Source organism: Maylandia zebra, linkage group LG3 (genome assembly GCF_041146795.1).
Source record: "Maylandia zebra isolate NMK-2024a linkage group LG3, Mzebra_GT3a, whole genome shotgun sequence".
Classification (NCBI taxonomy): Eukaryota; Metazoa; Chordata; class Actinopteri; order Cichliformes; family Cichlidae; genus Maylandia; species Maylandia zebra.
Genome location: NC_135169.1, coordinates 34,351,034 through 34,374,057, shown reverse-complemented (window position 1 = coordinate 34,374,057; position 23,024 = coordinate 34,351,034). Strand labels below are relative to the sequence as shown.

General features: G+C 43.3%; 1 protein-coding gene and 2 long non-coding RNA genes across 6 annotated transcripts; 2 read left to right on the top strand and 1 right to left on the bottom strand.

Moving 5' to 3' along the window:
- Positions 1–6,295: 6,295 nt before the first annotated feature.
- On the top strand, positions 6,296–12,607 carry LOC143416490 (uncharacterized). Of its 3 annotated transcripts, none has more exons than XR_013096871.1 (4): positions 6,296–6,698; positions 7,424–7,581; positions 8,000–8,057; positions 12,120–12,607. It is a non-coding gene; the product is annotated as an uncharacterized LOC143416490 (long non-coding RNA). The 3 variants fall into 3 exon arrangements; XR_013096870.1 differs by having other exon boundaries at positions 6,297–6,698; positions 8,003–8,057; positions 12,117–12,607; XR_013096869.1 differs by having other exon boundaries at positions 6,297–6,698; positions 12,117–12,607.
- A 2,005-nt stretch (positions 12,608–14,612) lies between these two features.
- On the bottom strand, positions 14,613–17,295 carry LOC143416489 (uncharacterized). Of its 2 annotated transcripts, none has more exons than XR_013096867.1 (6): positions 17,170–17,295; positions 16,593–17,085; positions 15,939–16,100; positions 15,578–15,686; positions 15,357–15,472; positions 14,613–15,214 (listed from the first exon to the last, which is right to left on the bottom strand). It is a non-coding gene; the product is annotated as an uncharacterized LOC143416489 (long non-coding RNA). The 2 variants fall into 2 exon arrangements; XR_013096868.1 differs by having other exon boundaries at positions 15,939–16,095.
- A 4,527-nt stretch (positions 17,296–21,822) lies between these two features.
- LOC112431846 (uncharacterized) lies at positions 21,823–23,024 on the top strand. The gene is made up of 3 exons (XM_024800580.2): positions 21,823–21,837; positions 21,928–22,083; positions 22,272–23,024. Exons 1-3 carry the CDS (start codon positions 21,823–21,825, stop codon positions 22,731–22,733), a joined length of 633 nt encoding a protein of 210 aa, XP_024656348.2. The 3' UTR covers positions 22,734–23,024.

Here is a 23,024-nt window from a genome sequence, read left to right as displayed (position 1 = left end):
AGGCATTTTTCAATCATATGCCTAATCACTATGTGTCACTGTGATTCTCAAGTATTGTCACAAGTTCGTTTAAATTCGTTTCCAAAACCAACAAAATAATCAAACAAAACAAAAGACATACACGTGTCAGGACACAAAAGAAAAAGAAAAAAAATGCTGCCACCCGAACAAGGCAGAAGTCTGCATATGTTGGCTTTTAATAGCATGCAGCTTCTGCTCTAAAAGAAACAAATAAATAAAAATAAAAGAAAATGTGTAACATGCTCATCAGCTTAGCAGTGTCTACATATTTAATTCAGCTTCTCAATCCTGTAGTTTTAGCTGTTGTCTACAGGGTTTTGCTTATTGGTTGTTATTATAGGTGTGCTCTATATCTCAGCAATGTGTCATTCTAGAATGATAGGATCATCTTATTCAGCAAACAGATAATTTAGAATTCATCCAATCTGCACAGATTTGCTTGTCCTCTCAACACGTTTGTTCGTTGTCTGATACACTGCAATAAATAATAAAGGTCATTCAACAACCCTCAGTTCTGGCCGTCTCAGTTCGACTGGATGCCACACCTACTTTTTTAGACCGATCTTCTGTTTGCCTCATATCAGACCCAACCTGCGGTCACATTTGTTCTCTCTGTTGCATGGCGGACCAGGCAGTTCTATTATAATATATTATTTATATTTTATTTTGTATCCATCAAGGGCTTCAGGTGATCTGCAGTTTCACCATTTCCCAAGCTGGAGACATTTACCTTTTCACACACTGTCCTTGGCTGAACAATGACATAGCCTTAATATACCTTATTTATTTTATTAAAAATATTTTCGTGTGAATTATTTGCTTTATATTCATTTTATACATTCTGGGCATGGTCATCATGCCAACTGTGTTTCATTGTTAATATCACTTTACAGGTTGTTATCCTTGCTATTATTAATTTCAAATACTCTAAAGATAATTTCTACTGTAATTTTCCCTTTGTTTATCTTTATTTCGTACTTTATATATATATATATATTTATATCTACTCAGTGGGGTCTGTTTTCAACCCCTTTAAACTACTTCAAACTACTTTGATCTCTAGTTTTCACTTAATAAGGGATTATTATGTTCTTCCTGATATGGGTGGTGCTGCAGATGCAGCTGCAGGAATGGGTGATGGCTTACTAAAAGGATTGTGGGGACTGCACAGTGTCTCGTCTTCTGGTTTTACTAAACTGGCAGTTGAGTTCTGTTCTTCTGACTGTTTATATTTTGTTTTCTTAAATTTCTCAATTTATAGACACTGTTTTGTCCGGCACCTGGACTTTTCTTTTCTCACCACTGCTCGTCAGCAGGAGTGAGTTTTAATTTCACTTGCTTGATTACCCATCATATTTATGTATTTACTTATTTTTTGTTTAAGTAATATATACACGATACAGCTGCTATCACCTTTGCTGGTATTAGAAATGAGAGTGGTTGCTCACACGCCCTTCGACTTTCGGACTATTTCCAAAAGCGGTGTGAACTTTACGAGACGGAACTCGACCGTTCTCCCAAATCACCAGCACGTCAGTGAACAGCAGTCAAAGAAAAACACAGCAGGAGCAGCTCAGTCTCTTATTGGACCGCGAAAATTCAGCTTGCTCCGTTAATTAAAACAATACACACACATTCACATTCACACCTATTCGCGCGACCTGAACCCTTATCTTTTTTCTTTTTTTTTTTTTTTTTGTCCCGTTTGGATCTATAGCCATCAGAATTGTTGTCTTGAGGCCAAGAAAGATGCCAAGCGGATTTATTTTACCAAGTGGATCATCATAGCCTTGCCATATTGGTCCATTTGGTTGACCTTTATTATAATTATGAATTTATTTTATTTTCAGTTGCAAACGGGACAGACATAACTGTGGGATAGGACAGGGGGAAAGAATGAAAGAAAGAGGGGGAGAGAAAGAAAGAAAACCAAAGGGGGGAAGAGACGGTGAGAAGGGGAGGAAGAGAGAAAAAACAAACAAACAAAAAAAACTCCTGGGTCACCTGTATGGAGAAAAAAAAAACAGAGGAGACAGCAAACAGCAAAGAGCAACATAATAATAGAAAAAAAAGCACCATCACAATAAACTAGCTAGTCATAGATATCAATAGTTACTAAATAATAAACGATATTGTGCAGCACGCAGGATAGACAACGCACAGTGTGCTTTGAGGCAGCAGCCAAGAAAGCTGTAGTCCGCTTCTGTGAATACCCATGTGTACACCTGTGTGCATACCTGTGTGGATCAGCATGCTTGCATTCCAAAGGTTTCTCCATGTAATGATCTGCTAGGGAGTGTGGGGAGCCACAGCCCTGTCCTTTATGGTATCAAGCAGGTATGGAGGAGATCAAAACTCCAGACATCCAGAGGCCCCCAGAACACAAGAGACCAAGGAAGACCCACAGAGGGGCAGCTGCGCCACTGTCCCAGTAAGAGCTAAGGAGAGTCCCAGATAAGGGCTCATTCAGCAGCCGCGGAGCAGAAGCCAGGGGGAGTTGCAGCGACGCGCCCGTGAGCTCCGCCGGCAGCCAGCTGTGCCTGAGTGACCGAGCCCCAGGCCGAGAGGCCGGGGGCACCCCACCTCCGAAATGGCCCGAGCGAGCCCCAATAAGCGGCCGCCAAGGAGTGAGCCGGTGTGTACCCGGACGCCCACCCCCAGATACAAAGAACCACCAACGCACCGACACCTGAGGGAGTCCGCCACCGGCAGGGGAAGTGGTGGTAGGTGGAGATAGGCCTCCAAACCTTGGAAGGCCCGAGATGTCCCCAGAGAGGTGGCGTCTGATACCCAACCTGACATATAGACACAAACATACAGGCACACACAGACACAAACATCCATTCCCTCCCTCATGCTCTCATGTGCACTTCACACTCAACCGACGTGGAGACAGACATAAAGAGACGCTGTATACACGGTCACACTCCCCAAGCGTACTCTACAAACCGGGTCTAGGTACCCTTGCCCCTGGAGGGGGGAACCGCACCCAGACCCAGGTGGTGTTACCCTTTTCCCTGCGGTGGGGAGAGGCAGACCGCCCCGACTCCGCAGCAGGAGGGAGGCCCCACACCCCAGACCGCAGCCGGACGGCCAACTCCTCCTAGCCCCCCCACTCCAGCAGGCCGCAGAGAACGGGGGTGAGAGAAGACTCCAAACCTCCCTCCACCCGCTCATAGTAGTGTTGATGCATGTGTGTTCTAAGGTGCAATTAAAACCCAGGAGGGCATGGAGCTACCTGCCAGAGAGCAGCAGGTAAGCGCATAGTCCCTCCTGACCTGAACCCTTATCATAAGGGGAGCTACCAGTCCTTCTGTGGATGAGCTACTTACTCTCTAGACCCAGTCTAGACCCAGCTGGGGAGCTACCCAGAGCTCCAAACCGTAAACCCACAAAAATGGGGAGCTACCAGTCAACGAGCTACTTCTGCTATTTTAAATTCCCTGAATTAAGTAAAGAAAAAGCTCTTACTGTATACCATGTAATCAACAATAAAAAGAGGGAGATGTACACACACACACACACACACACACACACACACACACACACACACACACACACACACACACACACACACACACACACACACATATATATAAGCTTGAATTCTCCTCTTCACAGTTGAAACTGAGACTTGCTTACTGCAACCACTGTGCTTGAAGCTGTTGTCCTGTGAGCCGCCTATCACGCAAGCTGTTAACTCCCAGAAGCTTCCTCTGATTCAATTGTGACTTAGGGTCTACCAGATCTCTTCCTGTCAGAGTTTGCCCCAGTTTCTGAGTGCCTTTTGATAGTGAAGGAAACTGGACTCACTAACACCAGACTTTCTTTGCAATTTCTCTGTAGGAAAGACCTACATTTTTAAGTGTTATGATGGCCTGACTCTCTTCCATTGTTAATTGCCTTTTTCTCTACACTTTTGTATCAACACTCTACTTTCTGTAGTACAATATTCTTCAATTGATGCGTGTGGTACCACAGTGTCCAACACATTCTCACTCCCAACTCGTCAAACGTGTGACGCATGGTCAGGCTCCCTCTGCTTCACTTATCGATGCGCAGGGTACCCCTCTCGCGTCGAGAATTGACGTGCAGGGTCCTCTCATTGAATACTATAGAGCTCCCTAAACGTTGCTTATTGACGACAAGAGATTGCCGCGGAAGAGCCTGTTTATATATTTCCGAAATCACATTGTAGTGACGTATACAGAACACAATAAATTATATAATGGAAACAACTACCTGAGAAACAGCAGATACAGCAGAGAAATTAATTATAGGCTATTACTTTTGTATTGTTTATTGCATTTATGGAAGGAGTGATGTATGCTGGGTAATGGCACAGCTAGCTACTGGGTGACTTTATTCACCCGCTTCGGCCGTTATCAGTCCATACAATGGGCGTTATTAGCACAAATCAGTCCCATAGATATGGGCAGTGTTGGGGAGTAACGGAATACATGTACCGCCGTTACGTATTTAAAATACAAAACATGAGTAACTGTATTCCGTTACAGTTACCGTTTAAAAAGGTGGTATTCAGAATACAGTTACTTTGTTGAAATAAATGGATTACACTGTACTTTCCTGTTTCATTTTGTCGCGGGTCAGGACTGTTTGGGTTTTGTTTGACAGCTACGTTCTGTTGTTCCAGGCGGCAGCTTTACGGTTGCCATGGTTACAGGGCGACGCTCTCTCTCTCTCTCTCTCTCTCTCTCTCTCTCTCTCTCTCTCTGCGACTGTGTGTTTCCTGGGTGAGAGAGCGCCTTTTCGTTGTTGTTGTTGTTGTTGTGCTAAGCTAACAGGCAGAATGCTACAAGCATAGCTCTAAAGAATGTAGCATCATGGGCAGTGTAGTCCATGTTGCAGGGAGAATGGACTGCCATACACGTTATGGGTCTGTGAGCGCGAGGAGGGAGGAAAAGGGGAGTGGAAAGGTACGAGTTGTCATTGAGGAAAAACGGGAGCTGGAAGTAGTGTTGCCAACTTAGCGACTTTGTCACTATATTTAGCGAGTTTTCAGACTCCTTAGCAATTTTTTGTCTAAAAAAAGTCGCTTAAAAAATTTGCGACTTTTTTTCTAAAAAAAAGGCGCTGAAAAAAGACGTGAAAGCGCTATCTCTTTTACTCTCAACAAGCAGCGGGTGCTGTAACGCAGTCAGTTCTTCTTTTACTCTTTTACTCTTATGCTGTTTTGTGGATCACAAGGTTTAAAACTACTTATAAACACACACACACAAAGTAACTCCACCAGAGTGCCTATTTCGGGTCACTTGCCGATCCAAGCCAAGGAGCAGGGTTGGAATTGTGACATTAAAAGAAAACAATAATTGCTAAAAGAAATTTAATTTGTAGTTCTAAATAAACTCTAAATGCATTTAGGATGTTTTTTACTCACTTTATGTCTCTTCCACGATGTTATTTCTCTCTCCAACAACATAGGTTACAATTAGATTAGCATGCCCAATTATGCAAATTAGGCGATGAAGTCATTTAGCGACTTCTAGCAACTTTTAGGACAGCCAATAGCGATTTTCCTTACTGAGGAGTTGGCAACACTGGCTGGAAGCATGTAAATATAATAATAACCACTTCAGCCAAGAAGAGTGCCTGACGAGCCCAGTTGTAAGTAAGCTATTAAGACTCGACTGTACACCGTGTTCGTGTTTTCCTCCGAAAACAATAAGTTCCGTTGGAGCAGTCTTTCAACGCCTCTCTCTGTCTCTCGCAAGAAAAGTTGACCCACACAACAAAGTAAAGCTATTTTTCGGTTACAAGCCGACAGGGACCCCGCCGCATTAGTCAGAGGTCCCTTTACTACAGTTCGGAGTCGCGGACCTTCAGTAATAGTAATAAATCACACAGCAATAGAACATTCACGTTGTTGTAAAAAGCATGATAATATATTAAGTAATCCAAAGTATTCAGAATACGATACAATCCTAGCTGTGTGAACAAAGCCTGGCTCCTTTAATCCTGCATGACAAACCTCAGGATGCAGGTTGTTATTACTCTTTCCTGCTGGCACACCTGTCACACCTGAGAGTCAGCTAGAAACTTACAGTGACGTGGACATCATGCAAAGACTGCCAGACTCTGTAACACTGCAAATGATCAGTGACTCAGGTTATCACTAAACTTTAAACGGTACCTCTGTGTCTCTTTGTGCTGAACATTTAGGATTGAGTCAGGCTGCATTGACTGTGGGACTTTAATGTGTTAAAAGCAGGTTGAAGATGGCTCAGAAACATTTGAAGATTAAAATTTAGCATTATGGCTGCTGGTGGTTTGTAAAGCCTCTACTCAGCTGTATTTTTGTTACTAATTTATGTTTGTTGTTGTTTAACACAGATTTCAGAAGAGCAAATATGCTTAATAGTTTAACTAGATTTCATTTGTCAGTGTGGGACTGCTGAGTCACCTGAAGAACTCGTTTCATTCATTCTCCACATGATGTTCATTTACAGAAATGTTTCACAGGAACTGATTTCTCCCAAAGGTTGAACTAGTGTGTTTCCATAGATTACCTCTGTATGAATGTACTTCTTAAATGAAGGCAAGTGTTTGTCCTTTTTTGTTCCTCAGGTACAGTACGTGATATCAAGGGCAGGCGGTCAACACTGGGGGTAGACAAGAAGCAGACGTACTTCCAAGAGGGAGCTGCAGTGAGGTCAGAGGTCAGAATCTGAAACAGCTCAAGTTTATATTTTAGAGGTTATAAAAAATCAAAATGTATTTATAAAGAAACCTTTAAATAATAGTCATAATTATGATTATTATAAGAAATATCAAACATTTAAGTGGATTTTCTGTTACACATATTGTGTTAGCCCTGCAATAAACTGGCAGCCTGTCTTCGTCCTGTATCAGCTGGGATAGGCTTCATCCTCCCGCAACCCTGAATTGGATACATTGTATTCCAATTATGTAATCTGATCATTTACAAACTCAAGGTATCTAATCAAAATGTAAGTAATAATTATAAAAAGGGAAAGCAGAAATAAGTGTGACATGAATGTAAATTGTGAGCTGACATAGAGGACAGCTACATGCAGTCTGAAAAACCTTTGTTGTCAAGTTTGCAGGTATATCAGCACGAGACATTCTTACATAGAAGAGTCTGTTAAAGTCTCTAACTCAGTGAAGCATTATTGGTCCCGTCTGTTTGGATAAATATAGTAAGTTGATGTATGTGCATTTATTGACACATTTTTTTAAGTGCTTATCCAGCTCAGGATCACAGTGGAGCTGCAGCTGGATATGTTCAGTAAATTAACCTTACAAAAGTTAACAATAAACCTGCATCCCTGTATGTTGTTGTCCACAGGATGAGAAAATCAAACTGGAAGACTGTGGAACATGTTAATAAATGTTTGTGTGTTTATGCCTGTGTCTTTCACAGGAGGCGCTGGAAGGTTTCCCTAATAGTTCCTGGTGAATCAAAGCAGAACCATAAAGGTTGCTGGACTGCATGATGGCCTTACCCCTGAGCAGTCATCCTGTTAAAGGAGGAACCAGTTAGAAGCTGTTTTCAATGTAGCTGAGCAGATTTCATCTCAAGTAAGCGATTAACTGTTTGTTCATCTGTTCTGCCACTTAAAGAGCATTTAAGGACGTCTTTTGAGTGTCCAGTTGAATTAATTCTACTGGCTCTCATGGTCATTTGTTATTATAGACATATTTTTCATGTTCATCCAGCTATTTAGTAAATTCTATCTATTTAGTAATATCCGTCAGCTATAAAATGTAATATAAATATAAAAATATCTAAATATCTCCTGTCCTTTATGTTTTAATGATGTAAGTCTGTTTACATTAGCATTCCTCACATATCAATGAGATGCTGTACAGTACAATCCTACTGACGCAGCAGAGGGATAACGACGGCTATTCAACATCGTTACACGACACATTCGAGCTGCATGACGCAGACAAAGTGACTAAATCATCTTTTTGTGGTTTATTGTCTTCAAACCAGCAGACAAAGCTGATGGCAGAAGATGTCAGAGAAGAACTTCAGGCCGTGGACTGAAAAGGTATTTTTTTCTTGTTATCAAAAGACATTTGGAGTGGCAGCTTCTGCAACTGGTTGCGCTAAAGTAAAGCTTACAGTCTAAGAAATCACAGTGTTGATATTCAGCACAAAGAGAAAAGCTCACTTGTTTGAATTTATTTACAATCATAGTTTTATAAATTCTGACTGTAAACAGCTTTTACAGCTTTGATATTGTTTGACACTCGATATCAGGTTTAATTTAAAGGTTTCTGTGTCCCAATGAGCCATTTACACTGACCAGTGTCAGTTTAACTGTAATACATTCATTATTTAGATTCAACAAAGAAATAACTGAATGTAAAAATGGCAGCCCTCAGGCAGGTTTATAGAGATACATGCATGCATTATGGAATTTATGTATCCCAGATAATTGTTATTCATCTAGTCATGGCAGACCTACCTCTTAACTGCAACCCAAAAGAACTAGTGGGGCTATTTACACACTCACAACCAGTGTGGGGTAAAAAGAGCCACCAAAAAGCTGTCAGCCACAGATGTGCTATAAGAGTTAGAAGCTCTGCTTATGGAGAAACTTTCTGTCAGGGTTCCTGGGTCGGTGACCCAGTATTTTCAGTTCACGTTCACTGTTTATCTACTGCCTGTTCCACTTCCTGTTTTATTGTGTTAGCCTTGGTCTGTGTGCATTATGTTCAGTCCTTTTCCCATTATCATTAGTTCATTATGTTCAGCTGTGTACTCACCGGTCTCTCATTATCATCGGAGCATTCGCCGCGGAGAGTGGGCGTCACAGGCCAGGCTTCGGCCGCTCACTCTTCCGCTGCTCCGCTCCTCGCTCGCCCGCCAGCCATTTTACTCACCGGACCTTCAACCTCGCCATGGCATGGTGGCTCCGCCTCCCACCTCGGCTCAATGGAGGCTCCCGTGCCAGAGGCTCGGCTGTGTACCTCGCCCACTGCCTCTTCCCGGAGGAAGCGGCGCACACGTCGCCATAAAAAGGACTATTTCCAGCAACTCCCGATGGTGAGCTCCAGTGACTGTTTTTCGCACTCACCGTCTGATTATCCACTTAAAACACACAATAGACTCTTTTCTGATTCATGGGATGTTTCCCTCCTAGAGGATGAAGTGGATTGGGAAGATTTTTTCTGCTCTGCTCCCCCAAAGACTGTTCAGTCAAAGACTGTAAATAGTGGTGGCAGAAGGACCAGAATAAAGCCAGACAGACCTGTCAGTATAACTCACCCAGTCATCATTTCCACTCCTGTCAGTCAGCCGACACCCACACCTGTGCCCGCACCCAGGACAAGGGCAGCTGTGACCCCGTATACCTCCACACCCACCTCTGTTCCTCAGGTGGTGGTGACTGGTGTCCAGCCACCTCCCGTGCCTGTCCCAGCACCTAGGCTGAGGGCGGCCAGGATCCGGCCTGACCCCCTAGAGACTCAGCTGAGGCTCTCCAGCCAGTGCCCTCACGCTCTGGAGGCACGGAAGAGCCAATCAGTCCACCACTTCATCCACCACCTGATCCAGCCTTTCACGCACTAGCTTTATCCCTGGTTAGGCTGGCTGAAGTGTCCCCTGCTCAGGCACCAGCCTTACTAGCCCAGGCTGTAGCTTTATCTCCCTGTCTAGCCCAGTCTGTAGCTCAGCCATCAGCCACACCAACCTCAGCTCCGTCGTCAGCCACGCCTGCCTCTGTTCCTCCCTTAGCATCTCCACTCCAGTCAGTTCCCTCACCTGCTGTTCAGCTTTCCCTCCAGTCAGTTCCCTCACCTGCTGTTCAGCTTTCCCTCCAGTAAGTTCCCTCACCTGCTGTTCAGCCTTCCCTCCAGTCAGTTCCCTCACCTGCTGTTCAGCTTTCCCTCCAGTCAGTTCCCTCACCTGCTGTTCAGCTTTCCCTCCAGTCAGTTCCCTCACCTGCTGTTCAGCTTTCCCTCCAGTCAGTCCAGTCTCCTCCTGTCCTCCAGTCACCTCCTGTAGCTCAGTCTCCTTCTGTCCTCCAGTCACCTCCTGTAGCTCAGTCTCCTCCTGTCCTCCAGTCACCTCCTGTAGCTCAGTCCCCTGTCCAGTCAGTCCAGTCTGCTCCTGTCCCCCAGTCACCTCCTGTAGCTCAGTCCCCTGTCCAGTCAGTCCAGTTGCCTCCTGTTTCCCAGTCGCCTGTCCACCATCCTGTTCGGTTCCCGGACCTGCAGCCACAGCACCCAGAGCCAGCTGTGAGCTCTCCTGCTTCTCAGCCAGGGGTTTCCGCACCCGCTGGCCCGGCCGCCCCTCAGCCAGGGGTTTCCGCACCCGCTGGCCCGGCCGCTCCTCAGCCAGGGGTTTCCGCACCCGCTGACCCGACCTGTCTCCAGCCAGAGGCTTCAACTTCGCCTGGTCAGGCCTCAGCCTCGGCTTCAGCTTCACCTGGTCAGGCCTCAGCCTCAGCTGCACCCACGCCCGGTCCGGCCTCTGCCTCAGCTGCACCCACGCCCGGCCTCTGCCTCAGCTGCACCCACGCCCGGCCCGGCCTCTGCATCGCCTTCGACGTCGCCCGGTCTGGCGTCGGCCTCTGCTTCTGCTCCGCCTGGTCCGGCTCCAGCCTCAGAGCCTTCGTCCTCGTCTGGCCCAGCCTCAGAGCCTTCGTCCTCGTCTGGCCCAGCCTCAGAGTCTTCGTCCTCGTCTGGCCCAGCCTCGACTTTGGCTTTTGTTTCACCTGCTGCAGCTCCAGCCTGTGCTTCGCCTGGGTCCGGCCCCGTCGTCGCCTGGTTCGGCCTCGTCTGGTCCTGTGCCCACCGGGCCGTGGCCAGCACGCCTAACACTGGAGAGCCGCCGCTGCCTTCCGCACGGCCGGCCCCCTGAACTGCTCCGTCGTCTCCTTCGCCGCCGCCGCCACTGCCTTCCGCGAGGCCGGCCCCCTGAACTGCTCCGTCGTCTCCTTCGCCGCCGCCGTTGCCTTCCGCACGGCCGGCCCCCGGACCGCCTTCGCCTGAGTGGCCGCCGTTGCCTTCCGCACGGCCGGCCTCCCGAACTGTGTCCACGTCGCCGCCGTTGCCTTCCGCACGGTCGGCCCCCGGACCTACGCTGTCGTTGCCGCTGTTGCCTTCCGCACGGTCGGTCCACCTGAACTGTCTCGTCTCGGCCTCGGGCCACGTGGCCACCCACCTGAACTGTCTCTGTGTGGACTCCGTCCCTCCGTCCTGGGCCCCCTCCGCCCGCCCTGTTCTGGTTCTTTTTCTTTTGGCCGTCGGGTGCCGGCCTTTGAAGGGGGGGGTACTGTCAGGGTTCCTGGGTCGGTGACCCAGTATTTTCAGTTCACGTTCACTGTTTATCTACTGCCTGTTCCACTTCCTGTTTTATTGTGTTAGCCTTGGTCTGTGTGCATTATGTTCAGTGCTCTTCCCATTATCATTAGTTCATTATGTTCAGCTGTGTACTCACCGGTCTCTCATTATCATCATTATCACCAGTCTGTGTATTTAAGCCCTCTGTTCTACCCATTCAGTGTCGGGTCATTGATGATGTACGTCTGATGTCTATGTCGTCTGTATGTTCAGTCAGTCAGTCCTTTGGTCATTCATTCATTCATTCATTCAGTCAGCCAGCCATTTCCTCCCTCTGTACTGTTTGCTCGCTCCTTCGGCAATAAACATCCACCTTCACCTACCTGCCTGTGAGTCCAGCGTTTGGGTCCTCCTTCTCTCATCCACGACACTACCTCTGACACTTTCTAAGTCTAACAGAGGACAGGTACTCCTGCCCAAATAACATGATATAACCCCACATACAGCCCAGCCATAAAGTGAACCAAGTCATTTAGTTAAAGACAGCATGGGACCAAATGCATGTAACCAGCCTGCACCAACCTGACATTTCTTCCTCCTGAATTAAATGAATGAATGGATGAAAGTTAAATGACTACAAACCTAAAGCCACTAGTTCCCACACTGGAGCTCCCTGACACCGTGTGTTAACCGTATTTAGCTTGTATCAACAGTTGTAACAGGCTAAGCCACCTGAGACACTGCATTGAATGATTGTTCCTGTCTTAATGATTTCAGCTGACTGGTTTCAGCTCAGGTGTTCTGCTTTTTCCTTTCAGTAGATCAAAGCAGCTCGTGCTCCTTCTGCTTCCAATTTAGAAGAAGAAGAAGAAGAAGGCGAAGGCTTCAGCGAAGTGGCGTTCATGGTCTCAGTGAACAGTCACGGTCACACACTGCATGTGGTTTTAAAAGCAACATGTCTGTTCACCACAACAATGGAGATGTGTAATATTAGTGCAGCTACGGTTTGTTCTTGAACATCAGTTCTGTTTTCTACTTTGATCACTTAGACCAAAAAAGTGTTGTTTTCAGATTCTTTCTTTTACATCTATAAACCACCTGTTCATTTTTTTATTACAATTAGTTTCACATAAATGTTAGTGTTTCCTTTATGATCTTTTAATGCTTACACTACACTGTACACGTCTAGATTAGAGACATTTCTGTTTCCTGTTTCTGTTGACTCAGAGTTGTGAAATGTTCTTTTATTTGATACACAATATGAAGCTCATAATTTTCTTACAAATAAAACTCTAATGACAAACATGAACAGCTGTGCTTATTTCTGAGACATGAGTTTTTGAATGTGTTGATATTTAGACAGTGTGCATCTGTATGCTGAAACTGTGATGGTGAACCTGAGGTGATGGTCAACAGAAGGCAAATATATATCAATATAAAACAATATTGAAGTAATGTCTTTACCCTCTGCAGCGTGTGGACGCTGTGCACGCAATCACCTTATTCACTGTAGTAAACATGCACCGCTAGCTCACGTGACTGACTGTCTCCATGGTTACATCGTATATTATTAGCTATGTAAACAGCTTCCAAAGATACCGCCATAGCTCTCTGCAGCTGTAACACTTTCACACTTTGCAAATCATGAAGACAGAATATGTTTCTAAGGTCATGCTAGGCGGTTGCTATGGTGGTTGGTGTGGACTTGGCTGGACCGCGTCCGATTCCTGTTATTAGCTGTCCGCCGTAGGAAGGCTGCGTTCCATTTACAAGTAGTGACAGTCTGCCGCAACTCGAACTCAAACCCCGCTTTGTTCTGTAATTATAGGCCTTTTATAGCCGTTCATGACACGCACACACACACATAAAGCACTTTGCCTCACCATGAGAATGCAACTTTACCTAACCTAACCTTAAAGTATCTGATATAGGATAGAAAAATGAAGCAACCAGAGATTTAATGATGAAGACTCTGGGTTCTGTAGTTCACGTTTTACAGTCCTGAATGACTCTTTGCATATGATTTATTGAAGAGGAGTTTAGAATGCACTTTACATTTAGACTGTTGCTGTTTCATTTTTTACATTGTTGCGGTGTTATGTCATGAATAAGGTTCACCTGCTGGGGGTTTGATGGATCAGCTGGACAATACAGTCAAAGACAGACTTCATTCATCATATGCAAGAATCCTAGTTGGATTTTTGTTGTCACTCATGTTTTTGAACCAAATATTGAAAACAATTCTGACAGACTGGATACCTGGTCAGGGTGTACGTTACCTTGTACTCAAGCATCCCAGGACAGAGCCCTGCCACACCATGAGTCTGGGTGGATACGTGGTTATTAATATAAAAGGACCAATACTGAATATGAATATTTCATGAAAATTGAATTATAATACAAATTAGTAATAAGGGTTTCTCTGCGCCCTTATCTACCCCATACTCAAAGAGCTGCGGGCAGAGAGGGTGACAGGAGAGGATGGCACTGAAGAGAAGATACTCGGTTTCTGGAGCCTCCTGGTCCTGTCAGTATTAGTAGGATGCATCTGCTGTGTCTTCTCGTGGATGCTCACCTACCTTGACTCGTTCCAGCCTGGTATGGATTTCCCAACACTGCGGACAGTGGCCCACGTCAGAGACGTTTAATATTGATTACATATGTCTGAATTGCTAACCCTAACCCTAGCTCAACAGACCACAATGCCCTGGACTGTCAGTATTATTACATGCTGTGAACATAAGTACCTTTGATCACAGTTTATGTTGTAAAAGAGAAGGAATATTGAAAGAAAGATCAACATTGTGATATTATTTCTTCCGAACTGACCAGAAACATGCTTGTCAGACTCTCACAGCAAAGGATCAGACTCACTGTGCATGACAGCTCAGGCCAATGATGTCTGTTAGATTGTCAGTTGTTTAGTGCTTCTGTACAGTTAGGGTCACCGTCTCTATTTCAGAATAATTAATATGCGGAAAACACTAAAAGTTGATTGTCTTCCAATATTCTAGCATAATTAAAAAACTTTGACTTTGTAAGTACATATTATTAGTCCTAATGCCAGCATGAGTCTTCATACCTCCTGCTTTGAAATACTGATGAATACCTGATGAAAGATCATTTACAGTGGCACTCTGTCAGGATCATTCTGACTGTAAGATCACTGTATTAATCTGAATCCTTCTGCAATGTGCTGTGAATGAATGCTGATGCAACTCACTGTGGGAAAGCTGTTAATAAAATGAATCTGTGACACATGCAACACATTCACAGAGGAAGAGGACACAAAGGGAGGACACGCAGAGGCTGTGTTGAAGTCAGAAATCCAAATCTTTATTAAAAAACAGGCGGCGGTTACAAACAGGAAGACAAGCAGTCCATCAAACAGTCTACAGGGTCAAACATACAGAGAATTCAAACAGCAGTAAAAAATAACTGGACACTGAAAAACATAAAGCAATGTGTGACACAATAAAAGGAAGCAGCGCAGTATATTCAGTGAATTATCATCAATTACAAAAGAGAAAAACGACGATTTCTAAGGATTATTTTCTTAAATGCAGTTAGAGTGTGGCTGGTAAAGATGGAAACATACAGAATGTAAACTGTGTGAGTTTGTGAACTTTGTTAGTAACAAATGAGGTAAAAAAAAAACAACCCCAAAACATACAAAACACAGAAAGAGGCTCTCAGTATTCATTAATAATTAGAAAGAAAAATTCTGGTCGTGGATTTTTACAGTCTTAGTTCCGCTCGCTGTCATCATTATAATCATCATGATCAATGGCGAGGTCCTGAGGTGGGCGGGGCTGTCTCTGGTGATGTCACCATGAAGGAACAGCATCTGGCACGTGTTGCTGAAACATCCCAGTACACTGGTGTAGTTTCCTCTCCAGCTGTTTGACATGTGACACTTGAACATTAAGGGGAAGAAGAAGAAACAGTGTTAGGTCAGGTGACCACATGGTTTCTAAAGTAACTGACAGGAAGTAACCAGGCCGTTAGAAATGGATGGCATGTGTTTAGAGTTACTGGAGTTGGGTAACTCTACTTACCAAAAGCAGAAGCACACAGATGAAGGATCAGATGCTGAATGTTGCAGGAACATGCTCATGTGTGGTGGTCATTCAGTGCTGCAGGTTAGACAGTCCAAGACTGATATGCTGCCCATCTGAGAGTTTGAAAACACACATGCAAAGATTTATTTTGTATTACAGTCAAAGTTGGATGTTCATTTCTGTCCTTTAAAAATGTTTGTGTATTTGAAAGCACTAACATTTAAGGATGACTTGGATCGTCTCCTTTAAAGGGGAGACAAGTGTGTCCACTGATCCACGTCACTTTACCTGGATGATGACTCCTCTCCCCCTCACTCAGAAACACTCCTAATATAACCAAGCAAATAAATAATATTGAAGATTTACTTACGTCATTACAAAAACAGCAAAAAAATCTCCCTTTGATTCTATTTCTCCATTCCTGCTGAACATCAGGCAACAAATATCTCAATAAATCACAGTAAAATGTAAAGCACATGTTCTCTCTGCTTTGTCTAACCTCTGCAGAGCCTCTGTCAAGAAAAACATATCTGTAAGCATAAAACAAATATACATTTCATAACACGTCACTGGACAAACCTCGGTCAGTTGATTTCCTCTGTGCAGTGCAGACGAACATAAGTCAGCAAGTCAAGGTGGTGAGATGGACTGGTGTCCTTTGTGACTCTGCTGGTTCTTCTGAGGAAACACCACCGTCTCTCCACACCGTCACCATCTGTGAGCACAAACTGCCGCTCTGCTCTGCCAGCATGTAGGAAATCACATATCACACACAGGGGTGACGAAACATCAGAGCTCAACTTTGGATACTTTAGACCAAACAGATCAAAGTAGCTCTTAGTTTCAACAATCAGACAAACAATGATACCAAACTGATTCTGTATGAATACAATATGGTATTTTCAATACAGGTGTCAAATTAATTTATTAAAACTAATACAGATATATGTATATATGTATATATATTTTTTTGATGAATTCATTTGTTAAATTATAAGAATACATTTTTTATTTTTATTTTTCATTTAACAATTGCAACTGAAAGAAATTAAATATTGAACAAAAATATATTGTCACATTCTGAGCATGCTCAGCACGCTGACAGACTTGAAGTTACCACAGATTTTAAGAAGTGATAATTATAGGGAAGAAACTTCTCTTTTTCATCCGTTTAATCAAACATTTGATGCCTCAGCTGTCTCAGTCCTATAGCGTTCTGCAACTACAACTAACCTGAAGCTTGGATTTGGCTGCAGGTGCCCCTGTACATCCTTCTCAGCAGCACACATGTGGGTACCATTTAATCCCACTTCTTCCTGAGCTTTGCTTCATCACAAGACCAAAGGTGGCATCCCGTGTCACAGTCTTATCATCATCCAGAAGAAACATTTGAAGAAACATCATGGAGAAGAAACATTTACGCGCCTCCTGGTTTTGTTTTCTGATCCTGCAAAAAGACTGAGGACAACAAAGCCCAGAGAACACGAGATACACAACATCCAACATTCAGACTCAACAGCCTCCATAAATGAAGAGCACCAGGTTGGTTCAGTTATAGTAGATATAAGCATACTTCACATTACTGGGTATGAATAATAATGAGGAGGCAAACTTTGACGATGCAGAGCATGATGTCCCATCATCAGACTGTAAACAAACATCCACCAGGCTTCTTTGTTGCCAAAATTGATGATTCTCCCATCAGGGATCAGTAGAGTGTATTAACCTGTGGTACAAGCAGCAGTCACTGAAATATTACTCTTTCAGATAAGAAAGCCAGGGTGGGAGGGATCTCTGCAAACTGACTTACCTCTGCAAGTGTGAAGCTCAACAAAAATCTGACTCTCCAGTTACAGACAAACAAAACCTCCAGCTGGGAGACAGAAAACGCTGTCTGGGTCTGGATGTTGCTGGTCAGAGTCCCACATTAGCACAGTGCTTCTTCGTGGAATTTTTTAACCTTCCTGCCTTCTTGGGACCTTTTTGTGCCACTGCTATGTGTGAAATGGCTGCCATTTCCACTGTGTTCAGTGGAATATAACCAAACTTGCCACAGGATAGTTTTTACCTGTCAATGTTAATATTCCAGTGTGAATTCCTTAAATCAGCCTAAAATGGCTGAGCAGCAGAAATCCCCACACCCATCACCCTGGGGACCATTTTCGGCCCATTGACTTCCATTATAAACGCTATTTTTCAACCCCAAATTATCATTATATGATCTTATTTTTTCTTCTTTTCTTGGATGTCAATGAAGACTCAGGGCCTTGAAGTTTGAATTTTTAAATTGCAAAAAAAATACAAAAAAATAATGGCAGGTCAAAATGTATGTTGGTGCCAATCTTTGGTCCATCTAAAGGCCTACTTATAATGACAATCACATATTACTTCAACTGGTTTTTTGTGGAAATATTTAGTTTCGTTTTTTGTTTTTTGGGGCTAATAACACAGGGCGCTCATGTAATAACACTGGGATTTGAAGGGTTGAAACAACGAAAATATAATTATAACTTTACATGAATATTTCAGGGAGAAGTAGTTTTACAAGGTTGGCTAATTTAAAGTGGAATAAAATATGGATATATGGTCTTTTTATAGCGTTTTTGGGCGTGGCTGGGAATGGTCCCTATGGTGATGGGTGTGGGTTTTTTAAAGGATGGCAGGAGGGTTAAATAAAGTCTGCAACACAGAAAGAGCTGTGATCAAGCTATTTATTACTGCGCCAACACACATCAAACATCACAGTTCAGTCATGTCAGCGCTGCCACAGAAGTTGTGCTCCTACTCCATTATGCATTCCAAGGAAGATGGTAAATGGTAAATGGCCTGTATTTATATAGCGCTTTACTAGTCCCTAAGGACCCCAAAGCGCCTTACATATCCAGTCATCCACCCATTCACACACACATTCACACACTGGTGATGGCAAGCTACATTGTAGCCACAGCCACCCTGGGGCGCACTGACAGAGGCGAGGCTGTTGAACACTGGTGCCACCAGGCCCTCTGACCACCACCAGTAGGCAACGGGTGAAGTGTCTTACCCAAGGACACAACGACCGAGACTGTCCAAGCCGGGGCTCGAACCGGCAACCTTCCGATCGCCCGCGCCCGGAAGAGGGAAAAAACTGATCCTACCACACTTCACGTGTCTCGCTATGAAACCTAACGCATCAATGGTTGTGCTGTTTTGTGCCCTTGGCCTTATCAGCACCTGTAAAGGGAGTTGTTTTCTCAAACGGCTGACGCTGAAGTAAGTTCATCTAGTTTTAGAAACTTTCACTGAACAGTCTATAACAGTGTCACAACTAAGCATATGCATAAGCACTTAAATACTTTAAATGAGAATAACAGAAAATTTCTTTTACAGGAGCTAGAGCCTGTCCCAGTAGTCATAGGTAGAACACATCTGGACAGGTCACCAGTCTGTCAGAGGACTAACACAGAGACAGACATCAGAGTAACAAATCTATTTAATGTAAGTTTGCTGCAGCTGTATGTATGAACATGTGTTTCTGTGCTCACAGTCCACCTCTCAGGAACCTGCAGTTCGTTTTAAGTCTACTTTAAACAGACCCCACAACAGGCTGATGTGGCTGGATCAGTAGTCTGATTTAAGTACGATACCTTTGGCCAGGGATTAATCTGGTGCATCGCTTCACTGCAGTCTTACGTATTTTCCCCACACCTGAATTTAAAAAAAATACTGATATATACAAATAACAGCTTCAGCTGATGCAGCCTCACTCAATCCTAAATGTTCAGCACACAGAGACACAGAGGTGCCGTTTAAAGTTTAGTGTTAACATGAGTCACTGATCATTTGCAGTATTACAGAGTCTGGCAGTCTTTGCATGATGTCCACGTCACTGTAAGTTTCTAGCTGACTCTCAGGTGTGACAGGCATAGCTGGTTTTGACCTGCTGTCTATCTGTGTCAGATATAAACCAAGTTTAGTTGTAGTTTGTTTCCGTTGTGCTGACTTTTTACAGTCGCTTAGAATAACTGGTACTACGTACTAGCTAGCATGACGGAGTTTATATACTGCTGGGCGGGTGCTATGAAGTTACTGATAGTAAATTTTATTTTATGCTTAAGGTTAGTTTCTCAAACTCCTCAAAATCTTAACAAATTGTGCCAATCCTTACATGTTGCACCAGGCTGATTTATCATCAAAAGTGGAGAAGTCTGTGACAGAGGAGACAGAAGAGCAGCAGAGAGAGATGGAGCAAAAGAGAGAAATAAAAGAGCAGGAGAGAGAGCTGGAGATGGAGAGATGACTTTATGTCATCCATGAGGGATGCATTTGACATATGTTTCACATATTATAGCCCAACAAGTTACTTATAGCAATTTAAATACAAGAAATCAGTTTTTTGCAGACAATCACTTTTTGGCACAACACCGGCTATTGCAGTTAATAATACAACAGCTTCTTGCCATTTTTTGTGTTTCTTTTTATTGCTGTGTAACTGAGTTCAATTGAAAGCCTGCATGCGCTAGTACCTCTTGCCACAAGTTCCCAGAATCCTTTGCGGTTTTACCCCTGAATGACGTCACATTTTGGTGGGCCGGTCTCTAGTCAAAATGCCCGGGCCGATTTTTTGTCCCAGTCCAGCCCTGGTGACAGGTGTGCCAGCAGGAAACAGTAATAACAACCTGCATCCTGAGGTTTGTCATGCAGGATTAAAGGAGCCAGGCTTTGTTCACACAGCTAGGATTGTATTTTACACTGACCCTGGGTCAGTATAAGTATCATACAGTTTAAACGAAGCACTGAAACTTGCACATATTTATTATAGATGCACTGAAGCTAATCGAGATATTTGCTGTCAATCTGTGGCTGCGATTAAACACTTTACTGAAAACTTTATTAACTAGTAACTTCATCAGTCATGACAGAAGCTAATATTTCTGTGCTAACATCGTTTAAACAGTAACAGCTTTACTCCAATATAAGCTAACGTTTACACTGTAACTTTAAGCTAGCACCATAAAGACGGTAAAACACGTAATAATATCTACAAATGCATCTTAAAGCTGTTATATTAGCACTCTGTGTATTACTAAGATAACCACATTAACATTACTGACACTCGCTGACTTTTAATAGTCATTCTATAAATGCTGTCTGTTTAAATGGTCTTACCTGTACACACTGCATATCCACCGGATTCCAGCCAGAGTGGATTCTGGAGTCTTCCACGCTCCTGTTAGTGATCCTCCATCTGGATGGATGAGAACAACCTTCTGAACAATCTAGCAGGAGATGGCCCATATCTATGGGACTGATTTGTGCTAATAACGCCCATTGTATGGACTGATAACAGCCGAAGCGGGTGAATAAAGTCACCCAGTAGCTAGCTGTGCCATACCCAGCATACATCACTCCCTCCATAAATGCAATAAACCATACAAAAGTATCGTTCTACCTGTTTTTCAGGTAGTTGTTTACATTATATAATTTATTGTGTTCAGTATACGTCACTACAATGTGATTTCGGAAATATATAAATATACAGACAACAGGCTCTTCCGCGGCAATGTTTAGGGAGCTCTATAGTATTCAATGAGAGGACCCTGCACGTCAATTCCCGACACGAGGGGGGTACCCTGCACGTCGATAAGTGAAGCAGAGGGAGCCTGACCATGCGTCACACGTTTGACGAGTTGGGAGTAAGAACGTGTTGGTAAGTAACCAAAAATGTTCTTGTTTAGTCCGCTCTCATTTTTTTCAGTCTGCGAAAAACTCTTTATTCTGTTTTTTAGTCTACTGTGATGTTTTCGCGTCTGGAAGAGCTCTTATGTCCTGCGGTCATGCTGTGACCCCATCCTCTCTAACCAACTGGTGTCTTCGGTTGTTGGAGGAGGTAGGCTACATTATTATTCGTCTTTATTGTAAACTAATGATTAATTAGACCAGAGGCATTTCGAAATTCCACATTAGCAAAATCAGATATGATGAAATAAAACGGACAAATTTATTTAAGCTCTTTCAGTTTGAGGGCCTCTTGGATCACTGGATGTGTTTTCTTATAAAACAACATGTAAAACAAGAAGAAGGAAAGAAAGACAGAAAGAACTTCAAGATATTCACTTTGGTAAAAGACAGTAATTTCCTACCAAAATCAATGCAACAAGTAGAACTGAAGTTAACAAATCACACACAAAAAGTGACTTTAAATGCTAAAACTATGCCTGAATCTACAAGAAGTCAGAGTGTCCACATTAGTGGAGACAATCTGACTTATTTTGGTTTGGTTTGGTTTTTGAATAACTGGACACATCCCTGGTGTGTATGGTTTCAAGAAAATCTCTCTCAGCTTCTCTTGTGCATTAACTGTTACTGGGGAAGGAGTGAGATATTGCTGAATGTGAGAAAGAGTATACAATATAATGTTTTTTGTAGTTTCAGTATTTAAAGTTAGTAAACTATAGCTTAAATTTGTTGGATTCAGATCCTGATGTTGAAACTGCTGGTTAGATGGCTTACACTTAAGAACAGCGTTTAGGGTTTATTTAGAAACTATCGTTTTAATAAATATATTTTTAAAACTGTTTTACTACAGGGTGAAATCAACTTTGTGTGTGCTCTACCTGGTTGTGATATCATATGGTCTTACGGAGAGGTTTGTAAAATGGCTCTTTTGACCCCTGAGGAAAAGGAGTACTTTGGACAAACCATGACCTTGAATGCTATGAAGCATCATTTTGATTACAAATTAGTAAGTACTGGAATGTTGTAATCATGAAGCATTAGCAGGCTATTATTACATGTTGACAAATAATTGTACTAGTTTATTTTTCATTTTTCATACTGTAGATTAGCTGTAATTATGTCTTTGGCCACCAAATTGAAGAATAAACAAAGCTATTTGCCTTGTCTTTTCCTCCACTATCAACCACATCACAGTGTCCTGGATGCAGTTCATGTGTTGTGAGAAAGGATGTATCTAACCTGAGTGTCTGCTGCAGCTGGTGCAGCAAAGAAAAAGACAGAACCTATGAGTTCTGTTGGCAGTGTTTGAAGGAATGGAAGGGTCCACGGCCTCGGTCAGACCGCTGTGACAATGTTGGCTGCTCCGACAAAACACTTCAAATATTGAAAAACTGTGAAGATATCATCTTTGAGTCTGTGAATAATGTCAGTGGTTGTCCCTGCATCCGTGCTTGTCCCACCTGTGGCGTGCTGGTGGAGCATAACAAAAAAGAGTGTAAAAATATTGTCTGCCCAGCATGTAAGAAGTTGTTCTGTTTTGTGTGCCTGAAACTCACAAGTGAATGTGCAGGAAAAAGAGGAATGCATTTCGGACCTTGTGCCGATGGTATGGTGGCCCCAAGACAGACCTCTATACCTACGTGGCAAAAGCAATAGATTTAACAGCGTCTTTTTTCTCTCTCTCTTCTTTGTTTGCTTTGCTCTGTTTTCCATCAATCTCTGATTTTGAAATGGCATCCCTTTATTTTAAACATGTTTTGTAAAATCTTGTGTAAAACTCTGTCTATTCAGCATCACAAAGTATTGAAATTGTTATGAAAAGAAAGCAAGATAGAATCTGTGGTTTTCTCTGTAGGAGTGTAGGCTCTTTACCTTATAATATAAAGTTCCCTGAGATGACTGTTGTTGTGATTTGCCACTATATGAATAAAACAGAATTGAATTGAA